Source organism: Salvelinus sp. IW2-2015, linkage group LG16 (assembly GCF_002910315.2).
Source record: "Salvelinus sp. IW2-2015 linkage group LG16, ASM291031v2, whole genome shotgun sequence".
Taxonomy (NCBI): domain Eukaryota; kingdom Metazoa; phylum Chordata; class Actinopteri; order Salmoniformes; family Salmonidae; genus Salvelinus; species Salvelinus sp. IW2-2015.
This window is the reverse complement of record NC_036856.1, coordinates 35,852,268-35,865,320: the sequence shown is the minus strand read 5'-3', so window position 1 is coordinate 35,865,320 and position 13,053 is coordinate 35,852,268. Positions and strand designations below refer to the sequence as shown.

The following is a 13,053-nucleotide window of genomic DNA, read 5'->3' as shown; positions in this document are numbered from 1 at the left end:
GGAGGGCAAACACACCATCTTCCTCACCATCCACACCTCCAGGTACTGTAGGAGGACAAACACAACATCTTCCTCACCATCCACACCTCCAGGTAGGAGGGGTCAAGGGTCAACCACAGTCCCAGGCTCTGATTGGAAGAAACCAAGTTGGACTGGACTGTATCTATGTCACACAGAGTGATGGTGATACACCAGTCTAGTTACCAGGGCAACCTGATAAACACTTAGAGATTTTCATTTGTGACTGTTGATGAATTTGAAACGTTCTGTTTCTTTACTATTTTTAATGATACTATGCTCTTCTATTTTTTTCCTAACTTTCCGTTWAGCAGACACTTTTATCCAAAATGACTTAGTCATGCGTGCCACATTCATCGTATGGGTGTCCGCAGTAGGAATCAAACCTGACCCTGAGCCACATAATACCATTTTCTCAAGCAATACATAGAGCAAAACAGGAAGAAGTAGTGGGAAATAGACAGACTAATGTTCTCGTTTAGTCTGATCTGAATGTGTAGTGGCCCTGGCAGTCTGCTGTTTGTGCCTGCTGACTACAGTTACAACATTACTGGTTCATCTCAGAGGAGGCTGTAGACGGGAGGCAATCAACAACAACTGGAACACCCAGGCTGTGGATTAAGATATCACACACACACACACACACACACACACACACACACACACACACACACACACACACACACACACACACACACACACACACACAGCTCTTGATAAGGCAGGCTCAGTCTGTTGATGTTGGTGAGCATGTCCTGTGGTGTCTGTATATACCGAGACTCTGCTCTCAAATACGGCTCCCAAGAGCTGCAGCACATGGTTTTCAGGATAGGTTTGCATGCACAAGCAGGGAAGGTAGCTAGAGAATAAAGATGTGTACTGTTGAATAATGTTCTCTCCTCTCTCTGTGTAGTTCTCAGATGGCCTCAGGGTATGCAGTAGCAGTAATGGGGATAGACTTCACACTGCGTTACTTCTACAAGGTTCTGCTGGACCTGCTACCCATCTGCAATCAGGACAAGGGCAACAAGATCCGGTACGTCTTTCATTGAGGCTCATTCTCTCTTGTTACAGGCCTTTTGACTGTTCCTCATAGGGATCCTGAGGGACAACCCAATGAGGGTTTTTTAAGACTCTCTGAATCTAATTTGAATGGCACTTTCACCTAGTCCTCCAACATCCCAGCATGCCCTCTGCTACGTGGGAGAAATCTTCCCTGAGTCTCTCTCTTTGGTATCTATTGTGGTCCACAAATTAACTTTATGCTGGTTACAAAGAGGGTGAGAGAGGGAGAAGCTTGATTATAATTACATTCCAGAAAAATCCTGTTATGCTAGATTCTGCTGCTATATTCTCCCTTCTCTTTTCTGTCTGCCTTTCCACCCCTACTCTTCCCTCCCTCCCAGTTTCTCTCTCTCCCCCTTCCTCCCTCTCTTATCCCCCTTCTCTCTGCAGTCCTCTCCCCCTTTCTTTCTTTCACTCTTTACCCTGTCTCTCTGTCAGAGAGTGTTCAGTGTTCAGTGGTTCATGTTTAACAGGAGGAAGGGGATGGAGGTTAGGTTGAACGACTTTCTATCCTGCAGGTTGGGGTAATATGGGGCTCAGGTGTGACGATACACAGAGCTGATCTGGAGCCTGGGCCCATGTGGTGTTCTTAACACTCAGAGTTTGCTCTCTCTAACACCACCCCTTGTCTTCTCCTGACTTAACACTGCTCTCCTCGCCCTCCACGTCCACTGTAATCGCTCTGGCTCTCTCCCTCTGCTGCCGGGAAAGTGGAGTCTGAATTTCGGGTTCTATTGTGTTTAAATCTGATGGATTTCAGTGGACATGTGTATTTGATATAAGTGTATTAAGTTAAATTGGTTGTACTGTTCCATAAAATGAATAATACGTCAACTGTATATTTCTCTCTCTCTGTCTCTGTCTCTCTCTCGCTTTCTCTCTCTCTCGCTTTCTGTCTCTGTCTCTCTCTGTCTCTCTCTCTCCGTCACTATCTCCCTCGCTCTCTCTCGCTTTCTCTCTGTCGCTCTGTTTGTCTCTCTCGCTCCGTCGCTATCTCCCTCGCTCTCTCTCGCTTTCTCTCTTCCACTCTCCCTGTCTCTCTCTCTCTGTCTCTCTCTCACTTTCTCTTTGTCGCTCTCCCTGTCTCTCTCTCTCTGTCTCTCTCTCTCCCTCGCTCTCTCTCTCACTTCTTCGCGTGTCTATTTCGCTCTCTCTCTCTAGGTGTTTTTATCATGGAGGACAGGGGTTACTTGGTGGCCCACCCCACCCTCATCGACCCTAAAGGTCACGCTCCAGCCGAGCGGCAGCACATCACACACAAGGAACCTCTGGTGGCCAACGACATCCTGAACCATCCTAACTTTGTCAAGAAGAACTTGTGCAACAGCTTCAGCGACCGCACAGTCCAACGTTTCTACAAGTTCAACACCAGCATCAATTGTGAGTAGGGGCTCAGAGAAAATATAAACTCCATCTAGACACCGTTGCCGCTGAGCACACAAAAAACTATACATACCTCAGCCTAAACATCAGCGCCACAAGGTAACTTCCACAATGATGTGAACGATCTGAGAGACAAGGCAAGAAGGGCCTTCTATGCCATCAAAAGGAACATAAAATTTGACATCCTGATTAGGATCTGGCTAAAAATACTTGAATCAGTTATAAGCCCATTGTCGTTTATGGTTGTGAGGTCTGGGGTCTGCTCACCAACCAAGACTTCACAAAATGGGACAAAACACCAAATTGAGAGACTGCATGCAGAATTCTGCAAAAATATCCCGTGTACAACGTAAAACACCAAATAATGCATGCAGAGCAGAATTAGGCCGACACCCGCTAATCATCAAAATCCAGAAAAGATATGTTAAATTCTTCAACCACTTAAAAGGAAGAGATTCCCAACCCTCCATAACAAAGCCATCACCTACAGAGACATGAACCTGGAGAGGTCCCCTAACCAAGCTGGTCCTGGGGCTCTGTTCACAAACACAAACAGACCCCACAGAGCCCAGGAGACAGCAACACAATTAGACCCAAACAAATCATGAGAAAACAAAAAGATAATTACTTCATCAATCAATCAATCAATTTTATTTTATATAGCCCTTCGTACATCAGCTAATATCTCGAATGTGCTGTACAGACACCCAGCCTAAAACCCCAAACAGCTAGTAATGCAGGTGTAGAAGCACGGGTGGCTAGGAAAAATCCCTAGAAAGGCCAAAACCTAGGAAGAAAACCTAGAGAGGAACCAGGCTATGAGGGGTGGCCAGTCCTCTTCCTGGCTGTGCCGGGTGGAGATTATAACAGAACTATGCCAAGATGTTCAAAAATGTTCATAAGTTGACAAGCATGGTCAAATAATAATCATGAATAATTTTCAGTTGGCTTTTCATAGCCGATCATCAAGAGTTGAAAACAACCAGGTCCGGACAGGTAGCGGTTCCATAACCGCAGGCAGAACAGCTGAAACTGGAAATAGCAGCAAGGCCAGGCGGACTGGGGACAGCAAGGAGTCACCACGGGCGGCAGCCCGACGCATGGTCCTAGGGCCCAGGTCCTCCGAGAGAAAGAAAGAGAGAAGGAGAAAATTAGAGAGAGCCAAGATTTTCAAAATTTCCATAAATGACAAGCATGGTCAAATAATAATCAGGAATAAATCTCATTTGGCTTTTCATAGCCGATCATTAAGAGTTGAAAACAGCAGGTCTGGACAGGTAGGGGTTCCATAACCGCAGGCAGAACAGTTGAAACTGGAATAGCAGCCAAGGCCAGGCGGACTGGGACAGCAAGGAGTCACCACGGCCGGTAGTCCCGTCGTATGGGTCACTAGGGCTCAGTGTCCTCCGAGAGAAGAAAGAGAGAAGGAGAAAATTAGAGAAGAGCCAAGATTTTCAAAATGTTCATAAATGACAAGCATGGTCAAATAATTAATCAGGAATAAATCTCAGTTGGCTTTTCATAGCCGATCATTAAGAGTTGAAAACAGCAGGTCTGGGACAGGTAGGGGTTCCGTAACCACAGGCAGAACAGTTGAAACTGGAATAGCAGCAAGGCCAGGCGGACTGGGGACAGCAAGTGTCATCATGCCCGGTAAGTCCTGACGTATGGTCCTAGGGCTCAGGTTCTCAGAGAGAAAGAGAGAACGAGAGAATTAGAGAGAGCATACTTAAAATTCACACAGGACACTGGATAAGACAGGAGAAGTACTCTCAGGTAACCAACTGACCCTAGCCCCCGACACAAACTACTGCAGCATAAATACTGGAGGCTGAGACAGGAGCGGTCAGGAGACACTGTGGCCCCATCCGAAGAAACCCCGGACAGGGCCAAATAGGAAAGGATTAACCCCACCCACTTTGCCAACACAGCCCCCGCACCATAGAGCCCCGCCCCACTATTACTTGACACATTGGAAAAATTAACAAAAAAACAGAGCAAACTAGAATGCTATTTGGCCCTAAACAGAGAGTACACAGTGGCAGAATACCTGACCACTGTGACTGACCCAAAATGAAGTAAAGCTTTGACTATGTACAGACTCCGTGAGCATAGCCTTGCTATTGAGAAAGGCCGCCGTAGGCAGACATGGTCTCAAGAGAAGACAGGCTATGTGCACCACTGCCCACAAAATGAGGTGGAAACTGAGCTGCACTTCCTAACCTCCTGCCCAATGTATGACCATGAGAGACACATATTTCCCTCAGATTACACAGAACCACAAAGAATTAGAAAACCACAACTCCCATATCTATTGGTTGAACTACCACAGTGAGACATCACAGCAGCAAGATTTGTGACCTGTTGCCATAAGAACAGGGCAACCAGTGAAGAACAAACACCATTGTAAATACAACCCATATTTATGTCTATTTATTTTCCTTTTTGTACTTAACTATTTGCACATCATTACAACCGCTGTATATAGACATAATGACATTTGTAATGTCTTTATTCTTTAGCAACTTCTGTGAGTGGTAATGTTTACTGTTCATTTTTTTGTTTATTTCACTTTTTGTTTATTATCTATTCACTTGCTTTGGCAATGTTAACATATGTTTCCCATGCCAATAAAAGCCCTTTGAATTTAATTGCTAAGACATTTTCTCTGTCTCTCTCTCTTGCTCTGTCTCTCTCGCTCTCTCGCTCTCTTGCTCTCTCTCTTGCTCTGTCTCGCTCTTGCTCTGTCTCTCTCGCTCTCTCTCGCTCTGTCTCTCTCTCTCGCTCTGTCCTCTCTCTTGCGCTGTCTCTCTCTCTTCTTGTCTCTCTTGCTCTGTCTCTCTCTTGCTCTGTCTCGCTCTTGCTCTGTCTCGCTCTCGCTCTGTCTCTCTCGCTCTCGCTCTGTTCTCTCTTCTGCGCGCTGTCTCTCTCTCTTGCTCTGTCCTCTCTCTCTCTCTTGCTCTGTTCTCTCTCTCTTTGCTCTGTCTCTCTCACTCCTGTCTCTCTCTCTCGCTCTGTGGTCTCTATCTCTCTCTCGCTCGCTCTGTGTCTTTCGCTCTCTCTCTCTTCTCTCTTGGTGTCTCTCTCTCTCTCTCTCTCTCTCTCTCTTCTCTCTCTCTCTCTCTCTCTCTCTCTCTCTCTCTCCTCTCTCTCTCTCTCTTCTCTCGCTCTCTCAATTCAATTTGCTTTATTGGCATAACGTAAAACACTATTGCCAAAGCTTATTTTGGATATTTACAATATAAAAAATAAAATGAGAATCAAAATTGTCAACGGGACAACAGTACAACAATAACCAACATGACACTCTCAAAAATAATTGTCTAATTATCAGGAAATGCAGCTCCGTCTCAGGTTCTGCTGTTGTGCAGTGGTTGCACAGCCTTTCCTCTACAGGGAGCCAGATATTTCCGTGTCTACCCTTCTCAATGGCAAGGCTTGCTCACTGAGCCTGTACTTTGTCAAGGTTTTCTAAGGTTTTGATCAGTAACCATGGTCAAATATTTAGCCACGGTGTACTGTCGATTTAGGGCCAGATAGCACTGCATTTTGCTTTGTGTTTGTGCTTGTGTTTCCCAATAAGCAATATATTTTGTTTTGACTGTGTTGTAATTTGGTTTATCCTGATTGTTTGGATGTTCTGGTCCTGAGCCTTCAGTGTTTAGTAGAACAGGTTTGTGAACTCAGCCCAGGACCAGCTGGATGAGGGGACTCTTTTCTTTGCTCAGCTCTTGGCATTGCAGGGCTGGTAATGATATGAGAGGGGGTCACTGTATTTTAGATGTTTCCAAAACTTAATTGCTCTTTTTTGTGTTTTTATTATTAAGTGGATATTTGCCTAATTCTGCCCTGCATGCATTGTTTGTAGTTTTCCTCTGGACATGTAGGAATCTTACACAACTCTGCATGCAGGTTTCAATGGGGTGTTTGTCCCATTTGATGAAATCTTGTTTTGCAAGTGGACCCCACACCTCGCTGCCATAAAGTGCAATTGGTTCAATACATATTCAATTAGTTTTAGCCAAATTTGAATAGGTATTTCAATTGAATTTAGCTTTTTAATGGCGTAAGTGCACTGCGTGCTTTCTCTCGTTCATTCACTGCCTCATTAAGGTGTCCAGTTGATTGTTAGTAATTGTAGTGTGTGCAGTAGTCTATATGTTTTGTATTTTGTTGTCTGTCTCTCTCTCTCTCGCTCTGTCTCTCTCGCTCTGTCTCTCTGTCTCTCGCTCTGTCTCTCTGTCTCTCTCTGTCTCTCTCGCTCTCTCTCTCTCTGTCTCTCTCTCTCTCGCTCTGTCTCTCTTCTCTGCTCTGTCTCTCTCTCGCTCTCTCTCGCTCTGTCTCGCTCTCTCGCTCTCTGTCTCGCTCTGTCTCGCTGTCTCGCTCTGTCTCGCTCTGTCTCGCTCTGTCTCTCTGCTCTCTCTCTCGCTCTGTCTCTCGCTCTGTCTCTCGCCTGTCTCTCGCTCTGTCTCTCTCTCTCGCTCTGTTCTCTCTCGCTCTGTCTCTCTCGCTCTGTCTCTCTCTCTCTCGCTCTGTCTCTCGCTCTCTCTCGCTCTGTCTTCTCTCTCTCTCGCTCTGTCTCTCTCTCGCTCTGTCTCTCGCTCTGTCTCTCTCTCTCTCTCGCTCTGTCTCTCTCTCTCGCTCTCGCTCTCTCCACTCTCTCTCTCTCTCTCTCGCTCTGTCTCTCTCTCGCTCTCTCTCTCTCGCTCTGTCTCGGCCCTAATATGGCCCTTTGGTCTGAATTCTGACCGCCCCTGTGTCACAAGATCGCCCTGGATTGTTTGAAACTAACTGAGTAAAGTGTAAAGGCAAGTTGACAGGTAGTGTCCTCTCCCTGTGTTGGCCTCAGAAACACATTTTCCAGACAGATAATATCATAGCATTATAACCCACCACATGAGAAATTGTATAGCATCCTCATGAGCTTTATCAAGACCATGCTCCTTTGTGAGCCATTGATAAACCATAGTCTAGTTAGTACCATGTTTTCAAATACATAGTGTGTAGCCTTTTTAAAACAAACTCAAAGACGCTTGACAACACTTCCTCCTGACTAACCTGGTCCACTGGAGCCACTGCTCCATGTACTGTCTGTAAACCCAATGATTTATATAAACCCTGGATTGCTGATGCTATGTATTGGCCAATGAGAGGCTTTGAAGCCAGCGGTCGGCCATATTGGCACTCCCCAGAAATACAGTCCTCCATAGGAATGAATGGAATTCTACAGTATTTCATTTAAATGTTTCCAGGACAAAATATGACACACATTTTTTTGTATTTTTAGTACTATTTCTTTACTTTTTCATGTTTATCTTACGTATTCTTACGTACAAATATGCCATTAAGTTATCTGTAATAGAATAAACATGGCACAACAAATGTAAACATTAATAAATGCATTTCTATAGCTTCCAAAATATTTTTTACAATGGTGTAGGAGTACCAAGATGGAAGACAGTGGCTTTAAAACAGCGCCCCCCCCCCCCCCCCCTGTCTGTCTAGTGTTATAGATATAAATCATTGGATAAACCCTTGTCTAGTACAATTTCACTATGTTCCCCCTCTCTCTCACTCTTCCTTCACAGGGTGACTTGACTAACCTGGTCCACGGGAGCCACTGCTCCAAGTACCGTCTGACCCGTATCCCTGGCACCAACGCTTTCGCTGGCATCGTCAACGAGACGTGTGATTCGCTGGCTTTCTGTGCCTGTAGCACCGTGGACCGCCTCTGTCTCAACTGTCACAGGTCAGATATACAGTCACAGGAGTTATAGAGTTACAGAGGAAATAAGATGGTGTTTTCATATTTCTATTCATGAACTCAATGAATTCTGAGGTATCTGTTTAACTTGCTTTATTAGGGGTGAATATTTGCGTCACTAAGTWAATTAATTGCAATTTTGTTGGTTTTCAGTCATACCTTTCATGGATCTATATTCTTAGAACATGGCTGTAACTGTTGTCCCTGTGTTGTACAGGATGGAGCAGAATGAGTGTGAGTGTCCATGTGAGTGCCCCCTGGAGGTCAACGAGTGTACTGGCAACCTCACCTACACTGAGAACAGGTGAGTCAAGAACCACAAGAACTGTCCTGCATGTTAAAAAAGCTCACATTTCTGTTTTGTTTATATGTTTAGATGTGTATTGCTCTACTGTAATGTAGATAGATGTATGTGTGTTTGAATGTGTGTACTCGTGTCTGTACTGAATGAAGCCTTTTCTATAGTGCCCACAGGTAGTGATTGACTCTGTGTCACTGTGTCATCAGGCTATCTGTCATGATAATCAGATGGCTGTGACCATTCCTCAGAAACACCGGTGTCCTCAGTTAGCCATTAAACTGTGACTAGCATTGACAGCAACTGTCTGTCTGGCTAAGGCTCTTTGTGAGAGGATAGAGGGATGCTAGAGAAAAGATCGTCCACAAAGCTGCTGTCAGGCTGCAGTCATGCATTCATGTAGTGTTCCTTCTGTTGTGGTTGATTGAGGTCTTTTCACGTAATGCTAATTACTGCCTAATTTGAAACCGTGACATTATCATTGGTTAGTCATTACCTCCTTGATTCAGTGTGATGCCAGTTCTCTCATTTGAACTGGGTTTGTCATTGTTGTAGTCTGACTGTGTGGTCATGTGTATTGGAGTTTGATCGTGTGGTCATGTTCATCACTATGGTCTGACCGTGTGGTTCAACAGGAACCCCAGCTGTGCGGTGCACCAGGAGCCCCTGTCTCTGACAGTGATGGACTCCAGTCTGCAGGACACCCTGCCCCAGTGTATCAACACCCGCTGCAGCCAGCGCTTCACTAGCAGGTTGAGTACAGCCCACAATCATTGCCCACAATCATTGCCCACAGCTACAGCCCACAGCTACAGCCTACAAGCCACAGCTACAGCCCACAGGCTACCACTACAGCCCACTTGCAAAAGTATTCATCCCTCGTTGGCATTTTTCCTATTTTGTTGCCTTACAACCTGGAATTAAAATAAAAAGTATTGTGGTTTGTATCATTTGATTTACACAACATGTCTACCACTTTGAAGATGAAAAATATTTTTTTGTGAAACAAACAAGAAATAAGACAAAAGAACTGAACTTGAACATACATACAGTGGGGAGAACAAGTATTTGATACACTGCCGATTTTGCAGGTTTTCCTACTTACAAAGCATGTAGAGGTCTGTAATTTATCATAGGTACACTTCAACTGTGAGAGACGGAATCTAAAACAAAAATCCAGAAAATCACATTGTATGATTTTTAAGTAATTCATTTGCATTTTATTGCATGACATAAGTATTTGATACATCRGAAAAGCAGAACTTAATATTTGCTGATTCTTTTGTTGGCACTCCAATATGTCCCATAAACATCACAAATGGTCCTTTTGTTCGATTAATTCCGTCCATATATATCCAAATTGTCCATTTATTTGGCGCGGTTGATCCAGAAAAAAACAGCTTCCAATTTGCGCAAAGTCACTACAAAAGATCTCAAAAATTACCTCTAAACTTTGCCAAAACATTTCAAACTACTTTTATTGAAGACGGGTCTATCTGTTTTCAATACAGGAGATCAACAAACTAACGCTACTTTTCTAGTCTTGCGCAACTCTCAAACAGTACACATGACGTTACACTGTTTCCAGGTGGCCTCACTTCTTCATTGCACAAAGGAATAACCTCAACCTATTTCCAAAGAGTGGTGACATCCAGTGGAAGCGGTAGGAACTGGAAACAGGATTATTAGAAATCCAGTATTCCAATGAAAACTCATTGAACAGACAGTGACTTAAAAAAATAAAAGAATTAATGGTTAGTCCTCGGGGTTTTGCCTGCTACATAAGTTCTGTTATACTTACAGACATGATTCAAACAGTTTTAGAAACTTCAGAGTGTTTTCTATCCAAATCTACTAATAATATGCATATMTTATATTCTGGGGATGAGTAGAAGGAAGTTGAAATTGGGCACGCTATTTATCCAATAGTGAATTTGCTGACCCCTATCCTAGAGAAGTTAAGCAATGGCTTTTATTCTGGCCACTCTTCTGTAAAGCCCAGCTCTGTGGAGTGTATGGCTTAAAGTGGTCCTATGGACAGATACGGCAATCTCTGCTGTGGAGCTTTGCAGCTCCTTCAGGGTTATCTTTGGTCTCTTTGTTGCCTCTCTGATTAATGCCGTCCTTGCTTGGTCCGTGAATTTTCGTGGGCGGCCCTCTCTTTGCAAGTTTGTTGTGGTGCCATATTCTTTAAATGTTTTAATAATTGATTTACCGGTGGTCTGTGGAATGTTCAAAGTTTCGGCTATTTTTTCATAACCCAACGCTGATCTGTACTTCTCCACAACCTTGTCCCTGACCTGTTTGGAGAGCTCCTTGGTCTTCATGGTTCCGCTTGCTTGGTGGTGCCCCTTGCTTAGTGGTGTTGGGGCCTTTCAGAACAGGTGTATATATACTGAGATCATGTGACACTTAGATTGCACACAGGTGGACTTTATTTAACTAATTATGTGACTTCTGAAGGTAATTGGTTGCACCAGATTTTATTTAGTGGCTTCATAGCATACATATGCATGCACCACTTTTCAGTTTTTTATMATTTTTGAAACAAGTAATTTTTTTCATTTACTATTTTGTGKATGTCCATTACATGAAATCCAAATAAAAATAAATTTAAATTACAGGTTGTAATGCAACAAAATAGGAAAAAATGGCAAGGGGGATGAATACTTTAGCAAGGTACTGTACTGATTTAATTAAAGCATGTGGTGACGTGTATATACTGATTTAGAAGAGCAAAACAAGTTTCAGATCGCAACACGTTTCCAAAATACATTTGCTGAGATTTAACGTGAAGAAAATCCATTACGTTGTATGAGTCTTGACCATGACTTGACCTCATACCTTTACTCTGTGATCTCCAGTGACTGTTTTGGCGTGTTGGACTGTGAATGGTGTATGGTGGACAATGATGGGAAGACCCACCTGGACAAACCTTACTGTGCCCTGCAGAAGGAATGCTTCGGGGGCATCCTCGGGGCCAAGAGCCCTTACATGGACGGCATGGGGATGTTGAGTGAGTCTACTCATTCCATACTGTCACGAGGTCATGCAAACATAATGGGCTAGTGGGCTTGATTTCCCCCCATTATGTCCAGAGCTATTTATTTAACGAGTTAGGACCTGAGCAATTTATTTAACGAGTTAGGACCTGAGCAATTTATTTAACGAGTTAGGACCTGAGCAATTTTATTTACGAGTTAGGACCTGAGCAATTTATTAACGAGTTAGGACCTGAGGCAATTTATTTAACGAGTTAGGACCTGAGCATTTTATTTAACGAAGTTAGGACCTAGAGCAATTTATTTAACGAGTTTGGACCGAGCAATTTATTTAACGAGATAGGACCTGAGCAATTTATATTTAACGAGGTTAGGACCTGAGAAATTATATTAACGAGTTAGGACCAGAGCAATTTATTTAACGAGTAGGACCTGAGAATATGTATTTAACGAGTTAGGACCAGAAGCAATTTATTTAACAGTAGTTATTAGAGAACCTGAGCAATTTATTTAACGAGTTAGGACGGCAGAGCAATTTATTTAACCGAGTTTAGGACCAGAGCAAATTTATTTAACGAGTTAGGACCAGAGCAATTTATTTAACGAGATAGACCTGAGCAATTTATTTAACGAGTTAGGACCTGAGCAATTTATTTAACGAGTTAGGACCAGAGCAATTTATTTAACGAGTTAGGACCAGAGCAATTTATTTAACGAGTTAGGACCTGAGCAATTATTTAACGAGTTAGGACCAGAGTCATTTATTTAGAGGCCAACTTGTAGAATAGTAATTGATGTTCTAGACATTCAGTTACACAGCTTTGTATAAATATCCTCCCGTAATGTTAACGGTGAGCTAACATGGCTGCCATAGAATGTAGAAGKGTTATGTAAATAATGCAGAAATCTTATTGGCCCAACTCTCTAAATACAGGACCATAGACATCCTGTTAAATGACTTGCGTATTCCAATTCCTAATTCTATGGTTGGGTCATTGAGGTTTCTGTATTATGATGCATTTACATGACACTCCAACATTCTATGGCAGCCATGTTATAGCTCACCATTACATGGGGGATATTTATACAATGGTGTTTAACTGATCGTTTAAAATTAGAACTATATTAAAAATTCTACAAGTTGTCCCAACTGTCTAAATACATAGCTCTGGCTATGTCATAGTCCTTCTAGAATAATTTGGTTAGTATAATAGATCTAATGTGTTTAAGCCTTCCTCCACTCTCTCTCTCTCCCTCTCCCCTCCCTCCTTCCAGATGAGGAGGTAGCGTCTCTGAACATGATTCGGAGTGCACCGGTAGGGCCGGTTGCCGGGGGGATTATGGGCTGTATCATGGTGCTGGTGTTGGCTGTCTACGCCTACAGACACCAGCTCCACCGGCGCTCACATCAACACATGTCCCCTCTGGCCGCGCAGGGTAAGACACTTCGGCATACTGGAGATGAATGCTACCTAGGACAACTGACTATGGAAATACAGCTAGTTAGTACATGCAAGTGGTGA

At 43.5% G+C, this 13,053-nt stretch overlaps 1 protein-coding gene and 1 pseudogene across 1 annotated transcript in view; both read left to right on the top strand.

The window, feature by feature from the left end:
* Positions 1-13,053, top strand: part of LOC111976125 (inactive tyrosine-protein kinase transmembrane receptor ROR1-like) — a 505,588-nt pseudogene that overhangs the window by 269,102 nt on the left and 223,433 nt on the right.
* The window catches only part of cachd1 (cache domain containing 1), a 54,926-nt gene that overhangs the window by 35,400 nt on the left and 6,473 nt on the right, over positions 1-13,053 (top strand). The window contains exons 13-20 of the mRNA XM_024004882.2: positions 932-1,054; positions 1,624-1,625; positions 2,245-2,460; positions 8,053-8,215; positions 8,448-8,534; positions 9,164-9,280; positions 11,393-11,544; positions 12,806-12,967. Of these exons, the coding sequence (XP_023860650.1) occupies positions 932-1,054; positions 1,624-1,625; positions 2,245-2,460; positions 8,053-8,215; positions 8,448-8,534; positions 9,164-9,280; positions 11,393-11,544; positions 12,806-12,967 (1,022 nt within the window). The remainder of the gene's footprint in view (positions 1-931; positions 1,055-1,623; positions 1,626-2,244; positions 2,461-8,052; positions 8,216-8,447; positions 8,535-9,163; positions 9,281-11,392; positions 11,545-12,805; positions 12,968-13,053) is intronic.